General features: G+C 35.9%; 2 protein-coding genes and 1 long non-coding RNA gene across 3 annotated transcripts; 1 reads left to right on the top strand and 2 right to left on the bottom strand.

The window, feature by feature from the left end:
* Window positions 1–295: 295 nt before the first annotated feature.
* Window positions 296–1609, bottom strand: LOC122276528. Its single transcript, XM_043086327.1, has 2 exons — window positions 1092–1609; window positions 296–771 (listed from the first exon to the last, which is right to left on the bottom strand). Exons 1-2 carry the CDS (start codon window positions 1350–1352, stop codon window positions 577–579), a joined length of 456 nt encoding a protein of 151 aa, XP_042942261.1. The 5' UTR covers window positions 1353–1609; the 3' UTR covers window positions 296–576.
* A 2012-nt stretch (window positions 1610–3621) lies between these two features.
* LOC122276817 (disease resistance protein RUN1-like) lies at window positions 3622–13775 on the top strand. The gene is made up of 6 exons (XM_043086716.1): window positions 3622–4402; window positions 4693–5338; window positions 8052–8128; window positions 11861–12467; window positions 12576–12625; window positions 12667–13775. The coding sequence occupies exons 1-6, from the start codon at window positions 3918–3920 to the stop codon at window positions 12872–12874; spliced, it is 2073 nt and encodes a 690-aa protein (XP_042942650.1). The 5' UTR covers window positions 3622–3917; the 3' UTR covers window positions 12875–13775.
* On the bottom strand, window positions 5888–8999 carry LOC122276530. The gene is made up of 2 exons (XR_006228883.1): window positions 7235–8999; window positions 5888–6124 (listed from the first exon to the last, which is right to left on the bottom strand). It is a non-coding gene; the product is annotated as an uncharacterized LOC122276530 (long non-coding RNA).
* Window positions 13776–14986: the final 1211 nt, after the last annotated feature.

Genomic DNA, 14986 nt, shown 5'->3' on the forward strand with positions numbered 1-14986 from the left:
ATTATCATAGTTCGAACTTATAACCATTTCTTGTCCACCTTTAATGACGGTTACATGAAACTTGGGTCCAATTAGTGTGTTAGGTCTGCGATCAACATCCTACACCATTACCAATTGGGTCCACAATAATGGATACAGAACAAACCAATCGATTCCTTAAGGAGTGGTTGAATTTTCATTGTCATCCTTAATTTGTAAATGTGATAGAACACACACATGGCGAGTGTTATATAACATTTACACCTGGAGATGTCAGTAATTGGCACCTCATTTTCAAGCCAGGTATTACTGGAAGGTATTAGCCCCTAAGGAGAAGTAAATTGCGAAAGAATGCGATTATCACTTCGCCCTATTCATATTTCAATACACGGTTCAAAGCTAATACTTGAGAGATATCCCATGTGCAGGGGGGCCAAGGCGGAGAAGCAAACCTGGAGTTATCAGCTAAAACTATTCAGGATAGGCAGCAATCAACTGCAGACCTACCCAGCTTCCCCCTTTTTCAGCACGATTGATACTTTTCTGAGCAGCATCCAAGAAATTTCTGCCGCTAGATAAGCTGGCATGGGTAGTTTCTCACCCATCGTCCTCCTCAGCCTTCCTCAAACGTTTCCATCTTTGCTCTTCATGCAGTTCAGCATCCACTTGCATCTCATACCGCCTAGTAGCCCGCTCTTCCTCTGAAAGTTTGGGAGCAACATTGTGGCGCTTGAAGTGTGACTCAATCCCATTGTGATGACTTGAATCACAATACCCTCTGCCTTCTCTTTCCTTTTCGTCAACATCAAGCAATTTTCTGATGAACACAGAATAGAAGCAGAGGAAAAATGAAATGACAACCTTTCGTGAATGGATTGAATGAATCAATTACAAGTATTGAATGTATTCAATGATTGATAAAGAACCCTGAGTTATTCTACTTAGAGATTTTTTAAAGTGAAAAACTCTTGAACCATCACTTCTTAAGTTTCTGGTTTTTAACTCCTTAAGTTTCTGGTTGTTAACTCATTCCAAAGATCAACAGCCGAGGCAACATAAAGCAAACTATGCCTTATTTCTTTAGAAATGGAATTCATTAACCAAGAAAGTACCAAATTGTTAACACGCAGCCAAGCAGTATGAAGAACAAGTTGATCAGCAGGAGTAGCAGCAATCGAACCATTAATGAATGCCACCTTGTTCTTGACAGTCAATGCTATGGTGATTGATTGACTCCATGCAATGTAATTATCTCCAGCAAAAATTTCTGATACGAGGAGGGCACCAGGATTGTCATTTGGATGTAGATAATAAGGAGTAGAGGAATAATCTATGACAGAGCGAGGAGAAGTGGCAGAATTGGTAGAATCCATTTCGGGAATCTATTCAAGAAAGTGCAAGAAATGAAAGAAGACGAAGAAGACAACTACAAAAATTCTCAAGCAGAATTTTGTAATGCAGATTTCAAGAATTCAAAGATTTAGAGATGAGAAGATGAATTTGCAGAAGCAAGAATGATTTTCAATCTGATACCATGTCAATTTTCTGATGAACACAGAATAGAAGCAGAGGAAAAATGAAATGAAAACCTTTCGTGTGAATGGATTAATTACAAGTACTGAATGTATTTATACTAATGAAAGACAATAACAGAAAATAACTTTCTTTCTGCATCTTTTTCTACTTTAACACATGCTATTTTAGACTTTAATTCCATTTGCTCAATTTATGAGGCTATACTACAACATCAAGATTTCTGTCTACTAGTCTTCCCCTTTTCCCCTTCTGCAGTGACATTTTCTAAATCTGATTGTTTCCTGGATGATGAATGCATTTGATTCTTTAAACAGCTATGATGGTGCTTCATCCGGGGCTCCTTTTCACTATGAGCCTTCTTCTTGGGTTTATCTTTAATTCCAAATTTTTCAAGAAATGATAAGCTTAATTCCTAATGCATTTTTCGATGAAGTTTAGACTATTGCAGCTCATACATTTTCCAACTGAAATTCTCCTCCAGAATATCATTTAATTCTTGTTTTTCTTTGGACAAGGAATAACTAATCCTATTTACAACAGCACAAACTCCTTGAAGCGAAACTTGACCAACCAAAACACCTTAGCACAAAATACTCCTGTATTTCTCTCTTTATTCAAACCATTATAGTACTTTCCAACTAGCTACATAAATCAATAATTCTAACCCAGGGGAAAAACATTTGTGTTGTAGAAGTAGCTAATTGCATCTCATCTCACTTTTCAGTTTTATATATTTTTTGACAACCAGAAGTTTGACTTCCACAAACAATCCCTATTCAGTGAACAATTCCAAACAATATAAATATATGCAGTTCTTGAATCAAATCCAGACAGGATGGACTACTTTGGTCTAGGTTCAACATGTAATCTTCCATGCACAGAAGCAAAAACGGTGAGAAAGACACTGAGAGGTGGAGAAACTGCAATACTAACATGTTAGTGTGGATAAATAAACTGTGGGAAGCAAGTAATGCAGTGAACTTTTTTATGTAAGAATGTATTTCCAGAAGAGAAAATGTTTCTAAATTACAGAATGGAAAGGCAAGTAAGGCATTTAGCTTTTTATCTAAGAATGTATTTACAAAAGAAAAAATGTTTCTAAATTACAGAATGGGAAGTCTAGAAACTTAAACAATAAAGGAATGGTAATACCACATCCAATAGAAGCCAGAGACTTGTTTGCCTAAAGAGTCTCAAATACTCCACATAAACCGCTCTTAATATTCCCCTTTAGATCAAACAAATCATAAATATTCCCCATTTTTTAATCCCGAGACGAATTGCGAGAATCATAAAATTTCTTTCCAGTGTAAAAAATTGAGAACGGGAGGTGGACGTTCCACTGTGAGCGAAGGTGCAGATCAAGAGAGAGAGAAAAGGAGGGTGTCGGGCTAGAGAAACAGAGGCTTGGTGCAGCGGACTTTTGTCTTTAGGGAAACAACACTTCTCGTCTAATTTTTATTAAAATGATTAATCTTTTCATATGATTTTAAAGTTAATTCAATATTAGATTTCCTGATAAACGCGGAGAAGCTTCTTATCTTCTCCATGGGAATTATACCGAACGACGACATCAAAGTTTATAGCCTGAAGTAAATCATGTGATTCCCAATCTTCTCCATGGGAACAAACATCCATTCTTCCTTGTGTTATGTGCGTCACACGTTCTTAACACTGAGTTGACCCAATTGAGTGTCTCTGGCCTCTTTTGGTCATGTGCGATCCACATCATGACGTGCATGGCAATTATTCCTGCAAGCAACAAATTGTCTATTAAAGGTATTCAAAAAGAAAACACGTGTGGGGTACTCACTAAAGAAACCATGGATTCTTAGGAGGGTCATTTCAATTTTCAGAGCGAAGGGAGAAAAAGCTATAAAAAGAAAAAGCAAGTGTTGTGAGCTTTCTTGGATCCTTCGGTGAAAGAAATGTAATGAAAGGTATTCAAAAAGAAAACACGTGTGGGGTACTCACTAAAGAAACCAGGGGTACTCACTAAAGAAACCATGGATTCTTACGAGGGTCATTTGAATTTTCAGAGCAAAGGGAGAAAAAGCTATAAAAAGAAAAAGCAAGTGTCGTGAGCTTTATTGGATCCTTCGGTGAAACACAGAGAGATGGGAGAGATAAAGACGGAGGACAAGTTTTTCTTCGAAGCGACGCGTAATGCATAACCTTTTTTGACAAAGAAGAAGAAATTTGCTGATCAGTTTGAAAGTAGCAGCTTCATTGGTAATGCCCAGGAAATTTCATGAGAGTTTAATTACACAGTGACAGTGACCCATTCAAACCATCTTGATCCACTTCCTTAATATAAAGCTCCTTACTCACATGTCTCTCTGCACTCAATAACTTCCGACCCTTCTTCCTTCAAAGAAGCTACCAAGATTTCAATCTCTTCCATGGCCATCCCAAAAATCTCCTTCACCTCCCCTTCTTCCCATCCTTGGATTCATGATGTGTTTCTGAGTTTCAGAGGGGAAGATACCCGCAATACCTTTACCGGTCATCTACATCACGCTCTCATTGAAAAGGGGATCAAAACCTTCAGAGATGACGTAGTTCTTCAGAAGGGAGACGAAATCTCCCCAGCACTTTTGGAAGCCATCGAACAATCTAAGATTTCCATCATCGTCTTCTCTAAGAAATATGCCACGTCCACGTGGTGCTTAGATGAACTTGTCAAGATTCTCGAGTGTCGGAAATCGATCGGCCAAATGGTTCAACCCATTTTCTACAATGTGGATCCTTCAGATGTGCGGAAACAGTTTGTAAAAGATCTCGATATGCATGAAAATAAAGTCAAGGATGATATACAAAGGGTGTTGAGGTGGAAGGTGGCTCTCAAAGAAGCAGCCAATTTGTCCGGTTGGCATTTGAACAATGGGTACGCTTTTAGTTTTTTTTAATGCAAGCATTGATATCAAATACATGAGGTGTAACCAAATAGGTCTCTCTCCTCTTTTTCATTTCTCTCTGATTTTATGGTAACTGCACTTAATCGGTTCCAATTCCTTCTTGCTGCTTTACTTTTCATTTCTTAATTCCTCTATATTTGTGGCACTAGAGAAAGCCTTGATCAGATTCTTCTTAATTAGCAATTTCTAGACTGATCCTGAGATGCTTTTTATATGTAACAGTATGATTTCTAGATTGTCCTGTTTGAATGGCATGCAGGCATGAGTCCCATTTTATCCAACGCATTGTAGAAGAGATATCAAGTATATTAGTGAAGTGCACATTTTTAGATGTTGCGAAGAACCCAGTTGGATTAGATTCTCACATAAAGGCCATTAGTAAGTTGTTGAGTGTTGGGAATGATGACGTTCGCATGGTTGGAATCCATGGGATTGGTGGAATAGGTAAAACCACTATCGCAAAAGCTGTATACAACTCCTTTGCTCTTCAATTTCAAAGTTGCTGCTTTCTTGCTAACGTCCGAGAAACTATAAACCGGTCCGACCTTGTTCCATTACAAGAAACACTTCTATCTGAGACCTTGCGCATGAATACCAACTTAAAGGTGGGAAGTGTGGATAGAGGAATTACTGTAATAAAGGAGAGGCTCTGCCATAAGAAGGTTCTTTTAGTTCTTGATGATGTCAATGAGGTGGAACAACTTGAGAAATTAGCAGGAGACAAGAATTGGTTTGGTCCAGGAAGTAGAATCATTATTACAACCAGAGATCAACATGTGCTAGATACTCATGGGGTAGAAAGAAGATACAAGGTCCAAGAATTAAGTGATGCTGATGCTCTTCAACTTCTTACACTACAAGAAATTGCTCCATTTTCAGCGGGTCAAGTCGCCGGAAAAAATACATAATTTAGCCGCTATTAGTCATTACCCGCTATTTCTAGTCGCCACAAAATAGTAGCTATTACAGAACCAAGTAAAAGTTTTTCCGGCTACCTTAAGAGTTGCCAGAAATACCAATTATTTTCGGCAATAATAATAGCCGCAAATGAATAAAATTTTGTCGCAATAATTTTTGCCCATATCCATCATCCATTGCCAAAAATAATTTCCGGTTATATTTTTTAGCTGGAAATATCTATTTGCGGCTACATGTTCAAAGTTGAAAATAGGTACTGGCTAGTTGTAAGTCGCCAATTTCTTTTTCGGCTATATATTTTCTCCGAATATATGTATTTGTTGCTACGTTTGTAGCCAGAAATAGTGTTGGTTTGTTGTATTTGACAATTTTATTTTTCGGCTACATATTTGTCGTCGGAACTAAGTATTTGCATCTACTTTTTTAGCTGGAAATAGTTGCAGGCATTGTTGGCTGGCCAAATTTAAAGGTAATAAAACTTAAAGGTACTTGCTTGTTAATAAACAAAGCAAGTTAATAAACCAAAAAATACTATATTTGGAGAAATTCAATTTTTGCTTGAAACATCATTCATATAACCTCAAAGTACATATTTTAAGCTTAACCACTGCACTACTATTGTTTTAAGTTTTACATAAAACCATCCAACATATCACAATGGAATATAAATTTACAAGTGAAAGTTTTTCTATATGGGTTTAGCTAGCTTTTCCATCAATCTTTGACAGCTTCTGAAATATTTTTGCTCTATTTCTTGATATTTTGGTTCAATCCTGTGAGAAACAAGAATAAAAAATAGGTCATGAGGTTTTAGAGATGTCATCAAACACAAGCTAGCTAGCATGCACAACCAACCAGATAGAATGAAAAATGCAATAAATCTAGACACCAGCTATCGTCAGTAAGAATTACATCATATGCAGCCCTGGAAAATAGAGAAAAATACAAAACTACTTGTAGCCAAAGAAGATCATATGAAGACAACAAGACAATTCAAGAGGTTCACAAAACAATTTCAATTTGATTCTACCAGTTAACACGAAACTAATAACCTATTATAAGTTATCAAGACTCGAAGTGGAGGGATATGAATTAGAAAAAACCATGCAAGAATAAAGGGTGGTAACCCGCTGACTCCATTCTTCTTGGGTAATTCAAACCAAACCCACTGCTCATATATAGAGGAGTATTCCACCCAACCCTCCCAATTTTGACCACAATGACCATATATTTAACTTTCTATAAGTCCATAGAAACATAAAGGGCATGCAGAAAATCAACCTACAAATCATAACTAGCAGGAGGAAGTAAAAATAAGGCTCCCATACCTCATAAGAGGAACCCTTGGCCCCTATTCCCTAGTCTCCAAGGCTAAGGAACCGACATATCACTTTTTTTGTTTGTTTGTTTAATTTTTTTTTTAACTTCTAGTGTGGTTCCCTGCGTTATCATTATTTTAACTTTCCATTAACGTAATATCCCATTGCCCAACCATCTCTCCATCAAATTGTACAATTCTCGGGGAATTTCATCACTATGATGTACCATTGCCTTACAATAAACTACAATTCCATCCCTTGACAACCATTCTCAAACCAACCAATTAAGACAGGCTACAATACGATCATCAAACACTAACTTTAAAAGATCCTTAATTTTCGTTACTTTACTGCATCTCACTAAGATGTCAAGGTGGCAAAACTGGGAATTTGAACTAAAACAATTGTTGTAAAAAATGGAGTTGGGGGACAGAAGAGAGAACTGCCAACAGAAGAAAAGATGAAGTGAAAATGAAAGATATTATTGCATTGTATATGATTCCTACACGAGAGAGATATTTATATACAACACTTGAGCTTAAATCCTTTGTCTGAGAAAGTCACCTGCTGTGCTGTGGTGTTGTCAATCCTCTTTATCTGAATTTTCTTTCTCGTCATTTTCTTGGAAAGGGATAAGCCAACCATGCACAAGTCTTTTTCACTCACAGGAATCGAATCATATAGAGTGAGTCAGTAAACTGATTTTAACTACTTGATCACATTTAAGAAAGGGATAAGGGGTGTCTCTCATGTGGTTGAAATAGAGAAAACCAAACCAGTGATTTGCAAAAAGAAAGGGAAATCTGTCATTTATTGAAAGCCATTAGATGAGGCATCAATATCACTGATATTACCAATCAAATAAATTCTGATTGGTTAAAAAAATAAGTATGTCACAGTAACATATGAAAGAATTTTCCCTTTCCTCTCAATTATAAAAGGAAAAAAATGTGTGATGTATCAAGCTTAACAAGGTCATTTTTCATGGGATTACATATTATTAAAATATGATATTTTTTTCTCTTTTTAAAATTACAATAATATGTAGTCCTCCATTTAAAATTGTAAATAGAATTTCTTTTTTAGGGATATGTGTATAGAAATATGATGATATATGTGATAGAGTCTTAGGCTTCATTCACAACCCAACCCAACCCTGCACTTTATTTTTATTTTTTAAAAGAAGGTTGGCTATTGAATACCAACATTCCTAGGCAAGACCAACATTTCTAGATTACATCAATTTTTATTCTCAATAAAGTACTTAATAACTCAGAGGATTTGAGCAAGCACCACAATCACATCTATTGCAGATGCAGATGTAGGTGCAGATTGCAGATGCAGATTACAGGTGCAATGCAGATGCAGGTGCATATTGCAGATGCAGGTGCAGATTACAGATGAAGGTGCAGATTGTAGATTGCAGATGCAGATGCAGATTGTCTATTGCAGATGCAGGTGCAGATTGCCTATTGTAGATGCAGATTCCATGCAAGGAAAAATATGTATAGAATTTTAAACCCAAGAAACAAGAATGAACAGAAGTCCTATACAATTTTGACATTTTCTTTCTACTCTCTAGTAGATGTATACTTTACAACATGTAAATCAACAAGCAGGAGTAAATTGCTCTACCAAAAAGATATCAATCAGTTGAATGCAAGAAATATTCTCTATTGTCCCAAACAGTTTATCAATATTCTCCCAAACAATTTATTTTCCATTTTATTTTCCTTCTATTGTCCCAAACAGTTGAATGCAAGAAATATTCTCTTCAAAACATCATTATTGTCCAAAAATTGGCTCACGTGCAGCCATGCACCTGCAACTCAAACAAAACTGTCCTAGGCATGCTATTAACAAACCATAGTTGCTAAGTAAAGATTGCAAGAACAATAAAAACTGAGAAAAATAAGTCCATCAAAAATGTCCCAGGCAACACCAAGATGAACAAAAAATAATTAACCTGGTGCATTTTCACAAACACAAAATGAACAAACTCGTTCTGCACCAGCTGAAGACTACCAACAACAGAAAATAAAACTAATGTTCAAAAATAGCCTTCACAATCCAGTAATTACCCCAAAACAGTTCATAAATTACTCTTACAGTTCATTTTCTAGTACAAAATAATATGCTGAGAATTATACAACAGTCCATAAATTTAGTTGCTATCCAGTATCTCAGCATCAAAATGCAATATCTCAACAGAATATTGCAGTTTCATAAAATGGGACAGCACCTCAACACCACCCAATATAGATTGTTGCATAGAGTTACTCAACATTGCAGTATTAAAAAAAAAAAAAATAGATTCAACAAAAAACAGAGATTCAGCAAAGCCGAGATTCAGCAAACAACAGAGAGAAACAACAATATAGAAAACAATGCAAAAAAGCAATATGAATTGCTTTAACCATATATCATTAAGCAATACTCTACATAAAGGTTTAGACTATAATTGATTTGCATTCATCTTCAATCCCATGTATAAGAGAATACATGCATTCTTACATCAATTTTTTTTTTTAAATTCTAAAAAATGATAAATATTAGCTGTAAACTCAGGGGTATCCCTGACCATCATCCAAAAACAGTAAAAATATATGTGAGAGAGAGAGAGAGAGAGAGAGAGAGAGAGTAAATAAAAGGGAGTCAAAATGAGAAAAGAAAAGTGAAAGATGTTAGCACAGATATTGTAAACAAGTGTCAGTGCTTGGGACTGTTAGCACAGATAAATTTTCTCATATTACCTTTACTGCACTCATGCTTGATTTTTCCATCATACACAGCACAAAAAACTAAATCAGCTAGACTTACTTTAACATTAAGGTATTTGTTTGGAAGAATCATATATAAAAAAGTTAACAAAAATTCAACTTTGACATGTACAGAATTCTGGTTCATACATTTTAAGTATTTTGATTTTGTTTGTCCCCTTGACACCAAACAGCAACAAATGACAGGCAGTATATACCACAATCCTCTGCAACAATAGGCAGTACATACATCTAAAATAAAAGTGCATTGCTGAAATTACAAGTACCCAGTGTTTTAGATTTACAGCAGCTTGTTGCTGCAAAAGAACAGATTTAGTTAATTGCCTTTTTCTGTCTCTCTAATCTGATCTATTCTTTCATTCGTTCCTAGTACTACCTTAGAAGATGGCCTTATACAAGAGCAAACTTTTTTCTAGTGCCCATTTGCCGAGATCACTCATCATTCAACCAGAGCAGAATTTTTATTTTCAATTTTTTTCTTTTATTGAGCTACTCAAGAAAATATATTGTTGCTTTGATTTAAAGAACCATTCAAAGTTAGATAGAATTTTTTGTTATATGTTAAGATCTTGGCATAGAACACAGGAAGTAATAATTTTTATCCTTATCACTCAATTTCATGCTACCCTCTATTATAAATCTCCTAAACTACCCATCCCTATGAGAACCAAGCAAAGAGGACCAAAACTTTGGGGAAGGAAATGGCAGTTTAGGTGTAGGAATAGGGCATTCAATTCTTGCCTACAAAAGCGTGCTACAGGGATTGGCAAAGCTTCAGGTATGCTATATGATATAGAGTTATGTCTTCCACAAGGTGGCTGATTATTGTTGCAAAACTAAGTGATAAATGGAGGTTACTCATCTATGGTTTCTATTTTTTTCATGCATTAATTCACTGCTGCTGATCTTATGCTAGCACATATTAGAAAAGTCAATAGCTGACAACTCCATATAATGTTTTTAGTGTTCTCTTTTTGAAAGTGAGAAATGATTGATGCTTTTCTATGTTAGGGCATCTTTTTCCCTCTCATGGATTTGTTTTGAACTAGGTCAATGAAGCTCGCTTGAGTGAGCACTTGAACCATTCATGGGAGGTGCTAGCTGAACCAATACATACTGCATGTATCTTGTTAAGTTTATAGCTTATATACATTATATTAATGTGGGATTTCTTTGAAGGGTATTCGGGTGGAGGCAACATAAGCTACAAAAATCCTAAACAACAATAGGCAGTACATACATCTAAAATAAAAGTGCTTTGCTAGAAGATTGCTCTGTTTTGGGGGAGTTTAATGGAGTGGTTGAATTGTGTGAATAAGGAGAGGCTAATGACAAAATAAAACTTTCATAAAAAATTTAAGGGCCTAGCTAGCATTTTTTGTTTCATCGAAAATTCCAAGCTCACCAACACTACTGAAAGAGTTATTGTTGCTTTGATTTAAAGAACCATTCAAAGTTAGATAGATTTTTTTGTTATATGTTAAGATCTTGGCATAGAACACAGCAAATTAAAATTTTTATCCTGAATAAGGAAATTTCATGTGCACATTTATATTTTAAATTTCCTAAACTGCCCATCCACTAGAAACCAAGCAAAAGAGGACCAAACAACCAGCAACACGTAGTAATGCCACAGAAAACATTACAACCCTTAGTTAGCCAGAAAATAGCATATTTAGGCATTGCAAATGCATTTACATGTGTATTTGTAAATGTAAAGCACCATAGTCGTAGGACAATCGTGCTTAAGCAAAACCAAATCCATATACATAAGTTTTTCCATTTTTTCCCCTTTTATAAGCAAACAAGAAAATCCTATCAATAATAATCTGGACAGGTACATTTTAAAATCAAAGACAAAAACGTAAAACAACTAGACTACATCTATCAACCACAAAGTTAGAAGTGATACGACCGAGAGTAAGCGGCACAGAGATACGAATGAGTTACAGAGAGAGAGAGAGAGAGAGAGAGAGAGAGAGAGAGAGAGAGAGAGAGAGAGAGAGAGAGAGAGAGAGAGAGAGAGAGAGAGAGAGAGAGAGAGAGCGAGCGAGATAAGAGAAACTCACGGGCGAGAAGACGGCGGCGAGAAGAAGGCGACGCTATCAATGCCCAGAAACCACCGTGTTATCGCTGGAGACAGAGAGAGAGCGAGAAAGCAAGAAAGAGAGGGAAAATCTAAACCACGTGCAAAAATGAGACACGGGAGTATAAGTGAATAAAACTATTGAGGCGACCTAAAAGTCGCCTTAATAACACAAAAAGTCGCCATAATAAAAAACTTATAACATCGAAAAAACTGTTATGACAATTTAGAACAACCAACCAGGTTATTTGTGGCTATATTTTTTTCGGCGGTAAAAATAGCCGGAAATATATGCTTTTTGCGGCTCTCTTTTACAATTGACAGAAACATTTCACCGGAGTTTAAAATTTGGCTTTTTGCGACTATAAATCTGTCGCCGGAAATAAAAATAGCCGCAAATAGCTATTTTTCTTGTAGTGTTAGTTGGAATGCTTTCCGTAAGTCTTATCCTGAAGAAGGGTATAAGGCGCTCATAAATAGTGTGGTTCAGTACGCCAAGGGCCTTCCCTTGGTTCTAGTGGTGTTGGGGTCTTTCCTATGTGGTAGAAGCAAACCTCAATGGGAAAGCACAATACGTAAAATTCAAAGAAGTCTTGACAAAGATATCTATGAAATACTTAAAATAAGCTTTGATGCACTGGACGACAATGAGAAGGCTATCTTCCTTGATATTGCATGTTTCTTTAACAGAGAATGGAAAGATTTTGTAACAAAAATTTTGGAAGCAAGTGATTTTGATCCAGTTATTGGAATACAAGTTCTCATCGAAAGATCTTTGGTGAATGTTGATCAGCATGCCCGATTGCAGATGCATGACGTGATACAATTGATGGGTAGGAATATTGTTCATCAAGAATCTCCCGACGAGCCAGGAAAGCGAAGCCGATTATGGTCTCATGAGGATATTCTCCGTGTTCTTAAGGAAAATACGGTAAGAGCACTTTAGTCCACTTGTTCTATCAATTTTATCATTCTATCATTTTTCTTCTATCAATTGGGTCCTAATATTTTTTCCTCCACTTGTTCTATGATTTATTAGGGAACTTATAATGCAATTCAAGGCATAAAGCTAGATTTGTTCGGGCAAAAAGATATTTGCTAAATCCTAGTGCGTTTACAAGAATGAAAAGGCTTAGACTGCTTATAATCCGTCATGCACGCTTTTCAGAGAGTCCTAAAAGTTGGTATAATGAGCTAATATTGCTTGATTGGGATGGATATCCATCACCATCTCTGCCGTCCAATTTTCATTCTCAGAAACTTGTTACTCTCAACATGAGTCACAGTAAAATCAAGCAATTCAAAGGAATAGAGGTAAATATCTTATCTCTTTTCTAGATTTTAAAATAAGAATTCAGATGTATAGATCAATTTTTCTTTTAAAAAAATTTACTTGTTAAAAAGAAATTATATTGGTAATTCTTGGAAGCTGATACAATATTGTTCCTTTCACCTTTATTTTCCAGGTTTTTGAACATTTGAGGGAAATAAATTTTTCTTACTGTAAATACTTGACGTGCATCCCTGATGTCTCAGTGATGGCAAATCTTGAGAGTTTGAAAGTTGAGGGCTGTCGCAATTTAGTTGAGGTTCATCGATCTGTTGGAATTTTAAACGAACTGTCTGTTTTGGATGTTAGCCGCTGCTCTAAACTTAGACGCCTTCCTAACCTGAAGTTGCCACGTCTTAAAATCCTAGGACTTTCTTGGTGCACAAGTCTGGAGAAATTTCCAAATATTGTTGGAGAAATTCCTCGTTTCGCTGAAATTTTGTTTCATAACAATCCCATTCTTCAAGAACTGCGTTTACCAATTGAATATCTCATTGGGCTTGAAAGGATAGTAATACGTTCATGCGATAACCTTAGAGATCTCCCTAGAAGCGTTTCTAAGTTGCCACGTCTCGAGTATCTTCATCTTCGGCGTTGCAGAAACCTTGGAAGGTTTCCAAAATCGTCGTCATCATCATCAACAAATTTGGGCTGGCTGGCTTCGTCAAAGGGGAACAAAACTCAAGATAAGAGCCTCTCTGTTGGGTGGTTTCCAGCTTTGAAACGGTTCAGCATCACTTACTGTAATCTAGAAGAAGTTGATTTCCTCGAGAGTCTTGATTGCCTTTCCACGCTAGAAGAATTATGTCTATCAGGAAACAATTTCGTTAGCCTCCCTGCATCATGTATCACTAGATTTACCCATTTGAAATCCCTTCCATTGTGGAATTGCAATGGGCTTCAACAAAAGAATGCAAGTAGTGGTGGCAAATCCTTCATCGATAATTTAACGATGATGATTCCTATATTATATAGATTCTGTGGAAAAATGAGAACTACATTTAAAATTAGAGGAGGGGAGTTACCAGAATGGTTTCGGCATCAAACTAAGGAGAATGAGATGTGTTTCCGAGTGCCTCCACCTAAAAATGTCAAGTTAGCAGGTTTGGTTATCGGTGTTGCTTTCAAACGGCAAGCTCCTGTGATGGGGCACCTCACTTTATCCGTGTCTATTATTGTGCCTATCATTTTATCCGTGTCTATTATTGTGCCTATCATTATTAATAATGGTCGTCAATCAGCTCCCGTAGCCAAATCCTACGAGGTTTGCTTTTATAAACATGAACTGGGATTAGATGGAGTACTGTGGCTATTGTGCCTTCCACGTGGTGCCCTCGAGTGGCGGGATGAGATCACCAATGAAGGGGATCACTTTGGCGTTTCATTTCAATTTCATGGACGGAGAGTACCGGAGTGTGAAAAATATAATGACAAGTAGGGAGTTCATTTTGTATTCGAGCAAAACGACAACATGGATGATGATGATCCAAGAGTGATCCGGCATTGCCGTTCTCCTAACAATAAGATAGCTATCTTGGAGAACGATAATTGTTGCCAACTACAGCAACAACTAGCAGAAGAATAGGCACGGGCAAAGAGCTGTGGACAGAGACAGGAGAGATTTTTGTATGATTTTTGAAATATTATTTTGTAATATTATTTTTTGTTTTAGAATTTAAAAAAATTGAATTACTTTTGTGTTTTTATTTAAAATTTTAGAAAAATTATATAATAGTTTACTTTTATTTTCTAAAACGAGTGAATTTTATTACTTTGGGACTTTTAAAAAACATTCATTAAGCCTTTTTTGTTTTTTTTTGACATATCAGTGTTGGAATCTTATAATCGGTTGTCTTTACACTTCATTTGGTTGCTTTTATTATTAACTTATTTTGTGATGAGATTGATATATTGTGTAACCACTTTTTTTAAGAAATTCATTTTACACCAAAACTATCCTCAATTAAGAGTAATATTATGTATAAGTATTAAAAAAAAAAAAAGGAAAAAAAAGTATGCTTATCTTTTTATAAACTATCCTCAATACAAACTCTTTTATAAAAAATAAATAAATCTCACAAAAAAATAGACTTATCTTTTTACATTTTTATGTGCTAAGA

This window comes from Carya illinoinensis, chromosome 9 (genome assembly GCF_018687715.1).
Source record: "Carya illinoinensis cultivar Pawnee chromosome 9, C.illinoinensisPawnee_v1, whole genome shotgun sequence".
NCBI lineage: Eukaryota > Viridiplantae > Streptophyta > Magnoliopsida > Fagales > Juglandaceae > Carya > Carya illinoinensis.